This window comes from Anser cygnoides, chromosome 3 (assembly GCF_040182565.1).
Source record: "Anser cygnoides isolate HZ-2024a breed goose chromosome 3, Taihu_goose_T2T_genome, whole genome shotgun sequence".
NCBI lineage: Eukaryota > Metazoa > Chordata > Aves > Anseriformes > Anatidae > Anser > Anser cygnoides.
The window spans coordinates 25,275,191-25,292,925 of NC_089875.1; the positions used below are offsets into that span (position 1 = coordinate 25,275,191).

At 40.4% G+C, this 17,735-nt stretch overlaps 1 protein-coding gene across 1 annotated transcript in view; it reads left to right on the forward strand.

Annotated features, from left to right (window-relative positions):
• KCNH1 (potassium voltage-gated channel subfamily H member 1) overlaps window positions 1–17,735 on the forward strand; it is a 193,058-nt gene that overhangs the window by 13,222 nt on the left and 162,101 nt on the right. Inside the window, exons 4-5 of the mRNA XM_048057721.2 lie at window positions 8,933–9,061; window positions 17,512–17,630. Coding sequence (XP_047913678.1) covers window positions 8,933–9,061; window positions 17,512–17,630 — 248 coding nt within the window. The remainder of the gene's footprint in view (window positions 1–8,932; window positions 9,062–17,511; window positions 17,631–17,735) is intronic.

Consider the following 17,735-nt stretch of genomic DNA (forward strand, 5'->3'; position numbering starts at 1 on the left):
AGGCACATGCAAAACAAGGAGGTGATCTGAGACTGCCAGCACGGCTTTGTCAAGGGCAAATCCTGCCTGACCAGTCTGGTGGCCTTGTATGGTGGTGTGACTGCATCAGTTGACAAGGGAAGACCAACTGATGTCATCTACCTGGACTTCTGCAAGGCCTTTGACATGGTCCCACATGACATCCTGATCTCCAAATTGGAGAGAGATGGATTTGAAGGGTGGACCATTCAGTGGATAAGGAGTCGGCTTGACAGTCACACCCAGAAAGTTGTAGGCAATGGCTCTATGTCCGGGTGGAGGCTGGTGGCAAGTGGTGTCCCTCAGGGGTCTGTCTTAGTACCTGTACTGTTTAGTATCTTTATCAATGGCATAGTTTTGATTGAGTGCACCCCCAGCAAGTTTGCAGATGACACCAAGCTGAGTGGTGCAGTCGATACACCAGAAGGAAGGGATGCCATCCAAAGGGACCTGGATAAGCTTGAGAAGTGGGACCATGTGAACCTAATGAGGTTCAACAAGTTCAAGTGTGCAAGGTGCTGCACCTGGGTCAAGGCAATCGCAGACAGGAGAACAGACTGGGAGAACTCACTGAGAGCAGCCTTGCAGAGAAGGACTTGGGGGTTCTGGTGTACAAAAAGCTCAACATGGGCCAGCAGTGTGTGCTTGCAGTTCAGAAGGCCAACTGTGTCCTGGGCTGCACCAAGAGAGGTGTGACCAGCAGGTTGAGGGAGGTGATTGTCCCCCTCTGCTCTGCCCTTGTGAGGCCCCGCTTGGAGTGCTGCATCCAGATCTGGGGCCCCCAGCACAACAAGGATGTGGGAATGGTTTTAAACTAAAAGAGGGGAGATTTAGATGAGATGTTAGGAGGAAATTCTTCACTCAGAGGGTGGTGAGGCACTGGCACAGGTTGCCCAGAGAAGCTGTGGATACCCCATCCGTGGAGGTGTTCAAGGCCAGGTTGGATGTGGCCCTGGGCAACCTGATCTAGTGGTGGCATCTCAGGGGCATTGGAACTAGATGGTCTTTAAGGCCTCTTCCAACCCAGACTGTTCTATGGTCATTGGAGTTTGGAGAGAGAACCACAGGGACTCACAAAGCTAAGACAATATGTATGTGCTGTAATGCTCATCTGTGGATGTGTGGAGCTGCTTGTTTTCTATCAGAATTTGTCTGCTCTTTCAAGAGCTGGTGGTGCCAAAGTACATGGAATTGGTTTCTCTCATCTTTTAGAGGAAAAAAGAAGTCCTTAAGAGATTTTGTCTTCATCTGTTTCCTAGTCTTTTTGTCCTGTTCAAAGCATCGTGGCCTGTGACACGATGCCATTGCTCAGGGCTTTTCTGGAGCACAGCTTTGCTAATCCAACTCATTAGAAAAGCTGCATGCACTGTCTGGATGGCCTTGCTTTATGCTTCATGCCTTCCAGTGCTACCCACCTCCAATGTTTACCTATTTCTTAGAGCTGATTTCTGTTCCTAGCTCAGTTATTGGCTGTAGGGACATATGCAGCTCACCTCTATGCATCCAAAGCCAAGTAAATAAGCTGCAGTGTGGGATCTGGGAGGACACGGAATTCTCTCTTAGCAGTGATTTGGCACCAAGAGGCTCTGCAGCTACTCTTCTGTCATTGCTGCAGCATATGGCCTGTAGTACAGCCTGGGGCCTCTCTGTCTTTTATGCAGATTTAAAGCAAGGTAACTGTGGAGTGAGGAATATTTCCTGCCCTGCTGTGCGCTTCCCTGAGGAGAGGCGGCCTAGAACAAAGTCCAGCTGTGCAGGAGCTGTGTTGTGCGACATGCCAAAAAGCAGGGCTGCAATGGTTCTGCTGCGTGCATGGAGGGTCACAGGCATGGGAAAAAGGAAAGCACAGAGCTTCCTTTAAGTTTAACAAAACACAGTGCTCTTATGTTTGTTAGACTTCCAGTTTTAAAGGTACCTTAACTACTGTTAGAGAGACTGACTAATAACACTAGAGAGCTGTAACTGAGTAGTAGCAAAAGAGGGATGTCCTTGTGGCTTATTCTGAGAAAAACCTCATCACAGAAAATACTGTCTTGTTTACCAGTCTTTTAGCACCCAGACTGCTGTCTCCTTTGTCCTCGTAGTCACCTAACCTCTGCCTGAAACTATGGCAATTGCTTGCTTGGGCAATGAATATGATAGGTTTCAGCCTACTCTGAAGGCTGTGGAAAGAACCCTGAATTTTGTTAGGAATCTTTTTTTCCTGCTTTTCCTTTTCTTTTTTTTTTTTTTCCCTCTTTCTAGTCTTCACTTATTCCATTTTTCTTCTTCAAATTAGCCAATAAATTAGCCAGGAAATATATTTTTATTGTTCTTTACCTGTCCACTCCCTCCCTTTAAACTAACTGTTGTGATAAATAGCATTTTTTTTCTTCCATTTTTGTGCTGTTGAATAAATGGGACATTTTCGACAGCCTTTACATTAATGTACTTCTAGCTGTTTAACAATACAATCTCTCCTTTCAGCAAAAAAAAAAAAAAAAAAGAGGAGAATAAAGCAAGAGTATCAAGTGAACCAGGTTGTTGTTACTGCAGGTCAATCTTCATCTTGTATCTTTAGTGAATGCTTAAGAAATTGAATACCATAAAGTTTTTTGTTGTTGTTGTTGTTTGTTGATTTTTTTAAACATGGCTTTCCTCTTCCCCCATCCCTGTGACGCATGTACCCTTTGGCACTCTTAGATGTCAAAGAATGATAAATAAGCCAAAAATAGTGATTTGGCAGATTCTGCTTGCACTTACCTTTCTAACCAGTGCTTTCTACAGAGGTAAAAAAACAAGTTAAAAAAACAACAACTCAACCCATTCCAATTTATAGAGAGCAAAATTCACTTTGGGGGTGGTAGACCTTTGATTGCCCACTGCTAGGGAGAGTTTCTCATAACTGGTATTGATTTAAACCATTTAATAATTCATATTTGTGTGTGCTGTGCTTCTCGTGTCTGCAGATGGATACTTTTGGTATATACATTGATAAACTAATGTTTGCATAGGACTAGAAGCAGGAATAAGGGAGCCAGTGTAAACTGTCATGTAGCCTCCTGAGCCTGCCACTGAAATCTAGCTCCGTATTTTTCAAACATTATACACATCTGCATCCTTTTGTGAAATCCATCTGCATGAGTTCACTTACCCTCAGGAAGGTTAAACCAAAGTATTCCGGATTCATAAAACTGATAAATTCCATTGACCTTGATGACTTCAAATGTGTTGGTAAACAAGACATGCTGTCATCTCCTTTATGGTCAGTACAGTGAGACTTTCCAATAGTACTCCTTAAATATTTTATCTGAAGTAAATGGAAAGAAGATTTTCAGGCTTCCCTGTGTCTTACCCTTCCTTATACACACTTCCTGGTTTTGATTTCCCTGAAGAACAGGTAAACCATATCAACACGGCGGCAGTAGGGTGTGTGGTGAACCTTTTTATACTGTGTTGTTCCAGTGTCATAGGATAACTCCCTGCATAGCGATTTCACCTTTGGGGGCTGAAATTGATTTTCTTTATCTTAGCATGTAAAGGTCTGACCTTTAGAAGCATTAGCTGTCAGTACATAGCAACACCAGGTACGGAACCATGAAGGCAATATCTTTTAAAGTGATGGAAATGTATTGTAATGTCTGCTATTACTGGCGCAGCGTGGTGAGCGCTCACATACTGAGCTGGTTTGTTCTCACTCAGTGCACACTCTCTGCTGAAAGCTAAAGTCTATAGGAAGACTTTTGCTTTTTGTCTTGCATGGTCAAATGCCTGAGACTCCTCTGTGTTTCTAGTTTAAAAACTATGTGGATATAGTGGCTTGCCAAACTCTTCCAAATCAGCTTGTGTGTTAATTTGATATAGGACAAACTATTTGGTCTGTGGTGGTAGACAGAAACAATCTCACAGTGACCTGGGCATAAGTGAAACTCCAAAAAGGGTGACTGTACTGGTCAGCTGTGCTGTTTACATAACTGAAGTCCTGCTGTCTGCATCACTGCACGTAGTAATTACTGCAGACACAGCAAGTCCTAGCTTTTTCACTGCCATACTGCTTGACTGTTTATGTTCAGGGCAATAGCTGTCTGATGACCACTTGACTGAAACATGAATTAATACAGAAGTTGTACTGCTTTGGGGAGACTTGCCCCGTTCAGTGAGGAGGGTGAAGACATCAGCTGAATAGTCAAACGTGTTTTTTTTTATTCTATGTATAAATTAATTTCATTCTACTTTGTGGAAAGAAAAACTGCTCATTACAGTTTTATTTAAACAATGTGTTTTTTGTAGTTTTGAAAAACAGCTGGTAAATTGACCTGTTTGGTTAAACGGTTCAAGGTATGGAGCAGAACATGTTTAGACGGTGATTTTGATTTTCATTATTAACTATTTTGGTTTGAGAGGAGGGAAAACTGAAGGGGTGGGGAGGTCATCAGTATGCTCAGGAGGAGAAGCAGGAATAGACCTTTAATGCCTCATTCACTTCCGTGCATTGAGTTTCTGAAGGACCTCAACCAAAGTCAAATCGCATGTCGAATGCTGGTGTTCCTGGCAGGAGGGTGAATATATCACTGGTGAAATACACAGGGCTGGAAAAGAGAAGGAAGAGACATTAGTAGTTGTGTTACAGATGGGAAATGATAAGGTGTGGAGATATTTAGTGTATGTTGGTCTGGAGAAGATATGGGACCTGAATCATGTCTCTTAAAATTGTCTTGCCTTTAAGGCACCGCCCTAAGTTCTGTGCTCAAGCCAGTGAAGACCATTACGAGCTGCACCTGTTAATTCTCTAATTAGCTACGTAATATGGGTACCGCAAGACAGGCTGGTGCTACAGATCACTGTCAGGAGTTCGTTGTAGATTTTAATCTTTTAGGATTTGTTCTCACTACTTCTCCACCAGCTTTGAAGTGACATTCCTTTTCTAGCAGGATTGGTCCTATGCCATTAGAAAAACTCTGGATTCTTTCACTGTTGCTTCCAAATCTAACGGAAGCCAACGTGGCTTACGAGTGTTTACCTCTTTGTTTGTGCATTGGCATTATCATTGAACTCCACCAGTGAGAGACTTTGCCAGAACTGAACACAAAATGTAAATGAAAGTAGATGTATTGTTGGAGACGCTGGTAAACAGTCTCTGAGTGGTTGTACATCAAGGCACGCTGGAGGCATAAGGGGAAGTTGCTCTTGTTTTGCTATGAGAGCTCTGAAACACATGCTGCAGTTTCTCTTACTGCCTGAATAGCCCATGGACTGAATCTGAAAATCACATTTTTCATTAGAATAGCCTGGTTTGTGCCTCTTGCCAGCAGTGATTGTCTGGCTGAGCAAGGACATCCGCTTTGACACCAAGAGTATGAGGGCTGCCTGTAGGAGGTTGAAATTCTAGTTTCCGACCTGATTTATAACTGGTTTATACTTCAAGCTTTCCTGTTTAATAGTTAAATAAACTGTTTAATGTTTAAAAAAGTAAAATTCTTTTGATAATTAAACCAGTATGCAGGGAAAAAGCTGAGCACAGCCACATACCGGCTAAGCCTCTCGGTGCGTTCTCACAGTTTGGATCCCAGTTCCACGATGAATGAAGTCCTGGTTGCAGAGTACTGTGGAAAGCCCACGTAGCTCAGCCCTGTGAACACTCACCTCATGTATCTGTTTTTGTATCCACTTGTCTTCTATTCCCAAAGGAGACTGACAAGATGGTGATGAACATACTGCAAGGAGAAGTTCCGCTTAGTGTCGGGGGAGGTAGATAGGATGGCTGGGCAGAATTTTCCATCTACTTGTTTCTGCTGTTGCTTTGTTACTATGTAGATCTCAAACTGGAAGATGATTTACACAGACCCTGTGTACCGCCTTGATTTGATACTCTTACCTGCAACACATCCTGTACATGGCACTCTGACACTCTGGAAATGATAGGGTTTCCCAGATAATGACAGTTATCAAAAACTTCTAATTTTAGTTAGCAAGGATATCTGCCTCTTTCTCATTGCCAGTGGGCAGATTGTGAAGATATATACTTGGTTCTAGATGAAAGAGTTGTGTTTTTCCTTTTTTATAGAAATAATGCAGCACAGGAGTGGGAGTTGAAGGAGTCAGAAGGTGAGAACCCTGCTTCTGTAAGCCCCTTGCCCAGCAGCAGCCTCCTACAGGTTGTCAGGAGAAGTCTTTCCTTTTGCTGCATTCAGGACATGGGAAAAGTCATGCAGCAACATATCGTATCATAATCACACAGAGGAAATAACTGCATGCATCTGACAAATAGCCAGAATAGGAGGATGAATTGCATCTTTTCTGTTTCTCTGATGTGCACAGCATCTTCAAAAGCAGGGTAGTAATTTATACAGCTGTGAGAAGCAGAGATGCAGCTGAGTATGGAATCTGGCCTCAGAGCTATAGGCTTAATATTACAAGTAGCCTGTAGCAGAATGGCTGTAGCTTGAAGTAAGAAAACAATACAAAATGTTTTGGGGAATGGAAAAAATCCCTAATCAAAAAAGTGAGAGCATGTAGGCTGTAGACAGAGATTCTGGCTGATTAAAAAAGTTGCAGTGTTAATGAAGGTTGTTGAAGTGGGTAAAATAAAAAGTAATTGGTCACCAAAGTGTCAGAGTAAAACCAGTGTACAGATTTGATCAGCCTCGCAAGAATTCACATATGCAATTGGGAAGAACAAGTAGGCAAGAAGAGATGGAGATGGGCAATTTTAGGAAATTGTGAGAAAGGGGAGTGTAAAGGGCATTGCTGTCTTGAAAATTACTGTTGGCTGCTTTGCAGCAGTGTCTTCTAAGCTCATTAACAAGTTAGTGATGATTTTGCTGGCACAGTTATTCTTTTGAATCTTTTCTTTCATTTAGCGTTTTTGTTTAATTATATTTTATTGGAAGGGCTTGTTCAGGAATGCTGGCTCTTAAAAACAAAATGCACACACACCAATATTGATCCCTGAATACTTCTTGTTGTGCAGGCATGCTCCAGAAATGTCCATCCGTGACTCCATTTGGATTTCTCTGCTCTTTGAGTGGAGGGCTCCTTGCATCATATACCCTGCTGTTTATAGAGGTGGTTGTACATATGGCATGGAAGCGCAGCCAGGCTTTGAAATTGCCTGTGCTATACAGGCACAGTGGGGAATCAAGCTTCATTTATGGAAGTTTTCCATGGGTCTTGGAGATGCCCTGGCTTTCTATGGCCAGAAAAGATTGCTAAGAACAGAGGCTGGGAAACAGCCAGGTGAGGCACTGGTAGCAACATGCTCTGTTATATTAACATAGGTGAAAAATGCTGCCTTTGCTTGCTTTGCTGAAGAGTAAGTTGTGAAGTACCTGAGGGTTCCTGGTGATCCTTAGACAGTAAGGACACAAGTGGCCCTAGTAATAAATAAATACTGCATGACGTACACCCTGTTAAATGTACTCACATTAAAATATCGAGTAATTCAAGTGAAAGAGAATCTGGTCTCTAGCCTAGGTGAGGGTCCTGTGGTCAGGACAGAAAAGAAATAGTCTTCTGAGATCACCCTTTATGAAATAGTCTGTCCTGCACAAGTGGCAAAAAATTAGATGTAGTGCTGTTTGTTCTGGTTTTCCCAGATGGTCAAAGCCTGCTGATTTTTACAGCTGGTATTGGCTCCTTGTATATAGATCCTTCTGTCAAGTCTAGTTCAGAAGGGAAACTTGAGAGAAATGTTGCTCACAGCAAGCAAGCCTGAATCCTCTCTTTGGCTCTTACATCTTAGGTTCACAAAAGCAATGAAGAATTTTTTCTTTGCGGTCACTGAGGGGATAGGGACAGTCTGAAAACTCATGTACAATTAGCCATCTTTTTAACACCAAAGTTAAGACTACACAGAAAAAATGGTGCCTTCAAGAAACCCGTGTTATGACATGGGGGAGGATAGGAGGGGGAACAACTGTTTTTTTTTTCTGAGGCCTCCAACCTTGTTATACTCAAGTGTTACCAACATTGCTGTAGTGACTCCCGTGAAATGGGAGTGGTAGACACAGTCTTGATAAATGGAACTTCATTGCTGTCACTGTTGCCTTTCCAGCAGCCTCAGCAGAACGGCTAGAAATACAGAAAGGCAGGGCTGACTGACAGTTTCTCTCCTCAAGGTGATCTGTGTGGACAGATGTCAAGGAAAATTGACAGCAGCATCTGAAGGATCATTATCTGGGAGCGTCTTTTTCTGTGATGTGCAGGCTCTAATCTCTGAAGCAGTTTTCACTAGGAGTTTTTCTACTGAAGTAATTAAAAAAGTACGGTTATGTGCAGTACATCCTACTCCTGTCCACAACCCATGGCCTGGTGTTGATGGCTTATTCTCTCCTGAATTTGGTGGAGTCCTGTTTCACGCTAAGAGTGATTGTGAGCAAGCTCATGAGAAAGTCAAAGTCAGCTTGCAAAGAATATCCCTTGTATGGGAGGATTTGCAGACAAAGCCAGAGCTGACATAGTTGCTAGTGACTGGTGCTCCCTGGTTGCAGAGAAGTCTAAAATCAACCAAAATGGTCATGTTCCTGAGTTGGGACTCTATTATGGTAATGGTCTAGGCATTGCTGGCCTCTCTGCAAGAGTTGCATAGAACTAGCAAGACTGTGCTGCATGCACCCTTGCATATATGTAGGTATATGATAGGGAAACTTTCCTATCAGATCTCAAAGTATGTCATAAGTTCACATATGGGCTTTGTAGATGAAACCCAGAAGTAGTAAGTGATTCCTGAAGATTAAAAAGCTAATCAGAAGTAGAGCACAGAATTTAACTAACGCTTGTCAGCTGCTTTGTCATTTTTCCTGGTAGGTGTTCGCAAAAAAACCCAAAATATTCAAGTAACATTTATAGAAGGCTGATTTGGATGTATACAAATCTAAACTAGCACACTTACTGTTCTGTCTACCATTGACCAACTTCTTGATATGTTTGTTTCCAGGAACACCTGTCTGGTTCTTTGTGAAAATCGCTCCAATCCGAAATGAGCAGGATAAAGTGGTTTTATTTCTTTGCACTTTCAATGACATAACGGCTTTCAAGCAGCCCATTGAGGATGATTCATGTAAAGGTTTGTCTTTTTCACAATTATATATTTATGCTGTTTCTGTTCATTTGCCCTGGTCTTGAAAGAGATGAAGTCCTTTAAATACCAAAGCCAAAGGATTAGATGTTAAAATAACTTGTCATTATGCCAATATGGACTGCATATGTGCGAAGAATGGCTACAGGTTTCCTAAAGGAACTGGCTATGGCCTGAACTAGAATGGGTCATTGCTAATGAAACCCCCAAGTGCTTCAGGAAGCGGAGTTCACTTAGCAAATAGGTGCTGCTCTTCCGTTTAAATTCATTATTAATCCCCAGGTCAGCACAGTCTTCAAGCAGTGACAGTGTTGCTTAACAGTCTCTTTGATCTCAGAGGGAATTGAAGGGTATTGGCCCTGTACAAACTGCGTATTACACTTTATGTAGAAATGTAGATATTAACCCTATCTGAGTCTAACGACTATCTGAATTATTTCATTCTGCCTGGCTTGACATGAATTAGCATTCTTATGGGATTCTTATATTAAAGTTCAGGACTAGTGTCCTTTTACATCTGTGAAAAGATTACCATAGTCTTAAATTGAATCAGGTTCAAACTGTCAGGTTGAGTGAAGTAGTGCTGCTGTGTTTTGCTGTTAACCCTTTGCTGAGTTACACCCTAGAAGGCTGGAAGCAAACTCAGCTGTGAGAGAGGCATAAATTTGCACTCACATTCAGATCCTGTCAGAAACAAACCTTTTGTACCCATATGGAGAATTACAGAGACTTGCATCCTCTGGGGGGGGGGAAAGGACGTAAGTTCTCCTGTTGTTTGCATTTCTGTAGTATTTAATAATATTTGTCGTATTAAATTAAACAGGAAACTTACTGTGAAGGTGAACTGATTTACATTTATTCTCAAAATATTAGTCTTTAAAAACGCAGTTTCTCAAAGTGGAAACACCTGTTACCATGAAAAAGGAAGTACAACCTTGACAAACATACCCTCTTCCAAGTTACATTTTTTTTTGTCCTTTTGAATACTATTTGTTTGGGCTTTCAGTGCTTTAATAAAACGAAAAAATGAGTCTTCTTGCAAAGGTTGGGTCTACAATATTTTTTCCTCTGACTAGTTGTCTTCACTGAATCCTGATGAGAACTGACATCATAGATAAATCAGCATGATGCAGTAAAGCTGTCTCTCATTTATTTGGTAGGAGTGAAGGCCTTTGCTTGAGGTAGTCAGTTGATAAGCAGAGCTTTCATTCAGGGGTGGCAGCTGTGCCTTTTCTCTTTGGTTTTGCAGAAGATCCTTACTGTAGCAGTGACCTGTGCTCTTCTGAGAAGCGTTTGTCCACTTTCAGTACAGGAAACACTACAACCTCTTTTTGGTTTCAGGAGAAGTATATTGAAGGAAGATTTTTTTTTTAATCTCCTTTGTTGGATCTTGAGATCATGCTATTCTTGCAGTGATCATGGTGATTATTAGCAGGTCCATATCTAAAACAATATAATGACTAAGCCTAAGTACAAGTGCACTAACTTGCAGAGGTGCTAAGCAAAATTTCTTCATCTGGCCCATGGAAACTTGCTAATGACTACTGAAAGTTGCAGACAGAGCAGAAGAACTGGACATGTTATTTAGAGGCCAATTATTGACAGCTTTGTACTCCCTCCCCAAGTCGTACAACTCTATGTATGGAAGAGTAGGTGTACTAAATAAGTGTTCCAAATATTGCTTCCAAATCTCCTAAAATTACTGAAGTTGCACCAGTTTCATGCCAGTAGAGTTCTCTGTTGCTGTATATGCAAATCAAATGTGATACAAATGAAATCACACATTATTTTCTAACCCTTAATTTATCCTGTGTTTTTTTCTCTTCTATAAATGACTTCCTATAGGCTAGCTTTGCAATTTTGTTGTGTGCTCTTATTAAGTGATATTATGCCAGTCACTTGATGGCTAGATGAGCAGCAGTTCCTTGTAAAAGAAAAGCTAATTTGCCAAACAGAATGTTACATGCATGACCATGTCTTTAATATCAGATCTCATTGTGCAGCTGGATACTGTGAAGGTGGGAAAAGCAGGTGTGGAGTGTTAGACAATTGATCGTCTCCAATGGGTTCTGGGACTCATGGAGGGGAAAAATATTTTTGGAAGTTCCAAAAGAGGTAAAATTGTATTAGCTGCTTCTAAAAATCACTACTTTTACAGACCTGAGCTTTGCAGAGGACATGTTCTTTGCACCATGTACAACATTACGTTGGAAATTTGTAGCATATATTTGAAGGATAGCATTTTTTGTAGGAACATCCCTAACATTTTGGAAACAAATGAGCTCCCAATCTGAAACTTAACACTGAATTTACGTATTTATTGTTTTTAATTTAAACAAAACTGATTACTAAATCAATTATTTTTCATTTATCACTTTCAATCAGCTTTTATCAACTACTCCTCTTTTAGTGTGTTTATACATGAGATCAGTCTCATGTGTATTTGACCAGTTAATATGTAATAGGATGCTTGCAAATGCAGAAATTTTGTTAATGTGTGTGCTATTTGCGTAGTTGCAGAATGGCATAGTGTGAAATATTTGAGTTCTTCAAAATTAATGCCTGTATGTCTATGCAGAGAAAAACATTATCCAGTACAAGAACATGGTTCATTTAAAGAACAGCTAATCTGTCAGGCTGAGCCTGCTTAGCTGCATTATATCTCAATTTCCTATCACTTGCTGGCAATTTTAAGCATGACTGTTCAGCTGCAAATGATGCAGTCACTCCTTAAGTGCAAAGTGTTAAACTATAATGAAAGGTGATTGACTTGTACACAAAAATTAATAGTCATCTTTTATTCAAAGCTGATTCAGAGGAAGATAGAAGGTCCTAGTACCATTTATCATTCTAAATCCTTTTTTTAAAATTGATAATTTCAGAGATTGAAATAGATGAAACAAAAATATTTCTAAAGTCAAGCAAAAAGTAGGCTTCTAATTGTGTTGTTTCAGATAATTTAGTAGATATTTATTTTATGACTGCTATGGAAGTTAAGTAAATTTGCTTTTAAGTGCAGATGCTTTAAAAATAGTATGTTCTAAATAAAACAACTTAAAAATAGTATGTCAGTGATGTTGATGATATAATTTTTTAAACAGCTTCTTTCCATTTTTCCCTGTATACTGTCTTCTTTAAAAATAAAAAAACAAATCGGGAAGAAATAAGTGGGTAAAAGTAGCTTTGAAGAAGTAGGCAAAATCAAGTGATACCATAGCTAAATTTGGCTTGGGAAGTGATAGGTCACCATCTTAGCTGAATTTTAGAGTATATGCTATACTCTGGAATTACAGTCTGTCTGTATGTGTCTTTTTTGATTTGAGATCCAACACACCAAGTATGAGACATTTGAGAATAGTGTATAAAGCGGAATGCATCATTTTATGAAAACAATAACTTGTGCAAACAAATAAAGCCTGCATGCAGTCTGAGCAGCTAGTAGGAAGCAGGTTTTGCACATGTAAATATGATGAGAACATAATGAGATGCATCTATGCTTTATAAAAGTTTGGGAATTGTGCTTTGGATTATATATATATATTTTTTTTAATAAAAAGGTGCTATCAAGTTCAACATCACTGAATCACATGAGAGAATGGTTGTTAGCCTCATAGCTGTTTTAACCTCCTGTGCTTTGTAGCAATCATCAGTTATCTCTTCTGCAGAAGCTTTATTTTATTTTGCAGCTAAGCTGCCCTTTGCATCACAAGCAGGGCTGCACAAAAAATAGTATTTTGATTTCCTCCTTCATCTCAATTCAGGGAAAACTCCAGCCTAATGTTTCATTTTTTTTTTCTTCTTGTTTCTCTATTTTTTGTTTCTAATTTTTTTGTTCTGTTTTTAAAGATGTATTTATATGAGAAGAGCCAGTATTTGAAATATTTTGATTGTTATACTTTACTTTCATCTAGATGAATTGGTTTCTTAAAAAGGAAGCAAATGAAAGGGAAGCAGTGAGTATATTAAAAACTTCACTATGCTTTTCCAGTCCAGATGGAAAAATAACACAGTTTTAAGTTATGAAGTTTCAAAGGAAAGGAGCGTTAGGACTGCAGAGAGGCATGATGGATGTAAGCAGGGACCTTTGATATGCCAGAAAGCAATGGTGGTTCCAGTGGAGGTGATAACTGCTGGAATGCTGATTTGCTTGCATTTACGCATTTCTGTGTGAACAACAGACGTGGCCAAAGTTACTTTTTCTCTAGCAGTCATGTCTTTGTGGTCTCACTCTAAGAATTGTTTAAGTCCTGAATCAGCAACATGATAACAAGGATTCTGTAACTGCCATGGCGCTTAATGTTTAAATTTGTGAGTCATTATTATCAAATAGAGGATATTTATAGGAAACAAATAACTACCTAAAATAAATAATAAATGTTGATGTGGATTGAGTATCAACAGATCATACTCATCTCAAAATACAGCAAATTGGTGTCTTTGGCTTGAACAGTTTGCTAGTGAAGTGAGATCTTGATGCATAAAATATCCCAAAGGTGTATTCCGATGCCATGATTCCCCAAGAAACAAAGTTAAGGAGACAGCTTTTGTCCCTGTTGCAGGCATGTTGTTGACTTGGGTGTTTTCAGGAGCAGTTTTTAGTTACATTTTTACTATGAAATAGTGAAAGACTGAAAGAACATCATGGAATGCAGGACAGCTGAAGTTAGTGCTGGAATCTTGAAGGCTCTTCATCCTTTCGAAGCTGGAGACATGAGTGCCATCTGATTGCTTTGCAGAAAACATCATGCAGGGACAGAAGTGGAAAAGGAGACCAATAATTATAAAAAATGAATTAGAATCAAAGCCATGAAGAAACACAGGCAAAGCAAAACCATGGGGCTGGCATCCAGTTTTATGTTTTGTTTCTGAATTCCAGGCTGTCTTCTCTGAAGCTATGTGAGCTCATGCCTGTTTGAGGAATATATATACCTATGTATGAATCCCATAGTCATTGGATTTCAGTTTAATTTATATTTTATTGATTTCCAGAGGAAGAAAATGGATGTAGGGATCTTGCAACTAACTGCTTGTGTTGAAAGAGAACTTGTAATCCGTATCATTTGGTCCTCTAGTCTTAGCAGTACTAACATCAATATGTTCCTACACCACTGTGGAACCTATTTTCTTTCTTCAGAAGTTCTATCTTCTTTCTCTAATTAGCTCTGTGACACTAAGAAAATAATGTTTATGTTCTCTTTTGTGGCTAAAGTCCAGTGTTTGACCTGTGTTCACTGAAGCGGTCTTCACAGCTGTAGGTTGCTTCACTACTTGCTGTAGGTTGTGTCTGTCTTTAGCATCCTGAAGGACGAGTTGCAATACATTCAGTACATACTACTGTCTTTTCGAGTAGTGTTAGAGAAGTTATTGTTCAATAGGATTAGTGCTGACTTTCTGTCTCCTTTTCATTTTTTTTCCTATGCCAGAATGTGTAGATGCAATATAACTATGCTTCAGAGTTCCCACATTTTTTTATTCCTTTCATTAAAAAAAAAAGGAAAAAAAAAAAAAAGAAAAGAAAAAGAAGAGAGGAAAAAAAGAAAAGGCAATACAAGAAGGAGAATGTCCTGTCCTAAAGATGAGATTCATACACCTGGGATACAGACAGAGTGACTCAGTTTTATACATTTCATCATACAATGTCATGTGCTACTTCATGCTGGGTTCCTATGTGCTCACCCAGTCTATGCGGAGAGCACAGGTATATATATTCCAAGCCTCCTGAATTCAGGTCAGCAGTGGTTCAGAAAAAGCTAAAAAGCCCTGCCTGTTGACATAGTCTCTTGCTTGTACAGTTACATCAGTTTCAGGTCAGAGTTTGGAGTATGTGGTAAGAGCTAGCATGTTTGTAGAACAGCTCATTTGCATACCATTTGGGCACCCACGGATGAGAAATTTGCAGCATGACGCGCAGGGTAGGTGCTTACAGGAGATGCTGAGACAGAGGAACAGGTTAAGCTCTGCTACTCTGCCTTTCAAACGGGGATTGAAGAAGATTGGGAAGAGTGCATGACAGTGCTCAACGTTCATAGCCACAAACCACGTCCACAGAGATGCCTGGCAGTGTTTTTGTGCAAGATAACCCAGGCGAGGTGTTTCCTTCTCCTCCTCCCTCTCTGTATTTATGTCGAAATAGCCTGGTTATTAGATGTCCCGCTGATGGGAAGAAAATCGACGCTCAAAGTCTGCCCTCTGTTTTTGAATCCAATTTTGCATCCTTGAGCAGAATGGTTTATCAGTCTGTTTTGGGTTAGTAAAAGGGGCTATTTCAGTTGGGATTAAAGCTATCGTGTGCCTGGTGGGGGAGGCAAACAGCTCCCAAGGGAGGCTTCAGCTCCGTCCCGCGGGGCTGGCGCTGGCCAGCAGCGGGGCCTCGCTTCAGCACCACGGACAGCGCCCGGCCGGAGCGGGGCATGCCCGGGGATGGGGCTGGGGAGGCTCGGGCGCTCCTCTCCCGGCCTGGAGCACGGGTCTCCTGCTCGTATCCCCTACACCAGCCTCCCCTGGGCCTCATCAGTCCACATTTACAGCAAGGAAAGCCTCCCCGTTCCGCTGGTCTTCTCCCTTGGTCCTGAAAAACAGGGGGGAAACATTGCATGGAAGTTTGGTGAAAGCCATAGTTTTGGGGCAGTGTAAGTTGCTGTAGCTGGCTTTGGCTTCACAAAGTCTGGTCTGGTTACATCACCTGAAGATCATCCCACCCGATCCATTCTTTTAACCTCTGCCACCTTTAATGAGAACATGGTAAGGCATTCATGCTTCAGCCTATCAGTGGTAGTTGGATTTCTTCACGTATTATGAAGAATACTCTTTATGAGTCTATCTATTACATATAAATAAATAAAATCTACCACCTTCTATGGAAGTGTATGTGAAATTGAAGTGCTTTAGGTCAGGTTTACAACAGATACGTACTGACCTCAGTTGAGGTTCTGCCATGTTGATTTGTTTCTTTGAGAAATACTGCTTCACAGTAGCTAATCTTACATGGGTTTACCAGGAAAGCTTGGCTTCCTGGGTAGAAATCACGCTATCTACTTTTTGCTGAATATTGCCAGAAAGAGTTGGCTAATTTTATTCAACTTGGCTATTAAATTACTTGTGCCAGGCTTCCTTTAAAACATGCTTTAAGGTCTAAGAAAATGTTCAATTGTGTTCTTGATTTTAGAGGGGTATGATGTACATGATTCTTCCTTTTAATAAATGCATTGCGTGGAATATTTTTAAAGGAGAAAATGCTAACCTGTCTTTTCAGGTATGGTCTGGAAGACCTTGTTCAATAGCCAATCCAGGCAATTTGTTAATTTTTTGTGTTCACTTCTCAAATTACCAAATGTTTCTGCAAACTCCATCACAGATGTCAAACAAGGATACGTTCAAAGTACTGGATGGTATTTTAACCACCCATGTTCCTTTACTTGTCATGGATCATTGCAGGCTAAACCCCAGAGTGGTCTTTAAAAACAGTCACTGTTAATAGTATCGTATCTTTTGGTGAAGAAATTATAATGTAGAGGAAACATTTTTCCAGAAGCAGGATCTCATTAAGAACTGAGTCTGCAAAGTGCTGAACATCCTCAGTTGGAGGAGGTGAGACTGCTCAAAAGTTCCCAGGTGGTGCTAGCATTTTTCAAGATTGGGACCAAATGCACTGATACTTTCCTTTCAGACTACCAAAAAGATCCAGACATATACTCTGCCTGACTCTTTTTGTTATGCCAAAGCGCTACACATAAAGGTTATAGTTAAAACTAGTTCATGTGACTGTCATTCAAGCCTTCTGTTTTGAAGGATATTTGAAATGACTGTAAAAATATTCTGAATTAAAATTCACCACATGACTTCTCTGCAAGAACCTGCTAAATGTTTTATTAGAGTTTGAGAAAATCTATTTGTATATTTTCCCCTTTTGTTTAGAGAGGATAAAATTAATGATTTTGTTTGTTTCACTTTGTCTGCTCTGCTTTTTATTATGTTATGTACTTTGCTTTGCTTTTGCCAGAACTATGCTCAGTACATCTGAGGCCAGATTCACTTCTGTTACAGGCAGCTGTAATTTTCATTGTGCCTGATTCTATTCCTACATCTTTATTAGTCTGGAGAGTCTTCTGCAGGGTTGTGAGATCCAAATCTGGCCATTGAATTTAATAGAAGATTATTGCGAAGTGGACGTTTATCCTTACAAAAGATGCAGTTTGTGTAACAGCACTCTTGTAGAGCCATTGAATACAAAGTCACTGCAGTCACTGTGGGTTTTATTACTTTACCATCCTGCCACCTTTTTTGTGTCTTGCTTTTACCTGATACATGGTTAAACTATACTCCATTGTGGTCAATACTAACACAGATTGCTCATTTTTAATTTTAACTTTTTTTAACTTTATGTGATACACTTCCAGATTTTTTTTTGTAACGTGTATAATCTTTCATGTTTTTTTGAGGTTGGGGAAAGTTTGCTCGCTTGACCCGTGCCCTCACAAGCAGCCGAGGTGTGCTTCAGCAGCTTGCTCCGAGCGTGCAGAAAGGAGAGAATGTTCACAAGCATTCACGACTTGCTGAGGTAATGTTTCCTTTTCACAAGAAACAGCAAAGAAAGGTACTTAGCTTTTGTGGGTATGCTGTCTCTGCATGAGCTGAACACACCCTTGCCCTGGGATTCTGAAGC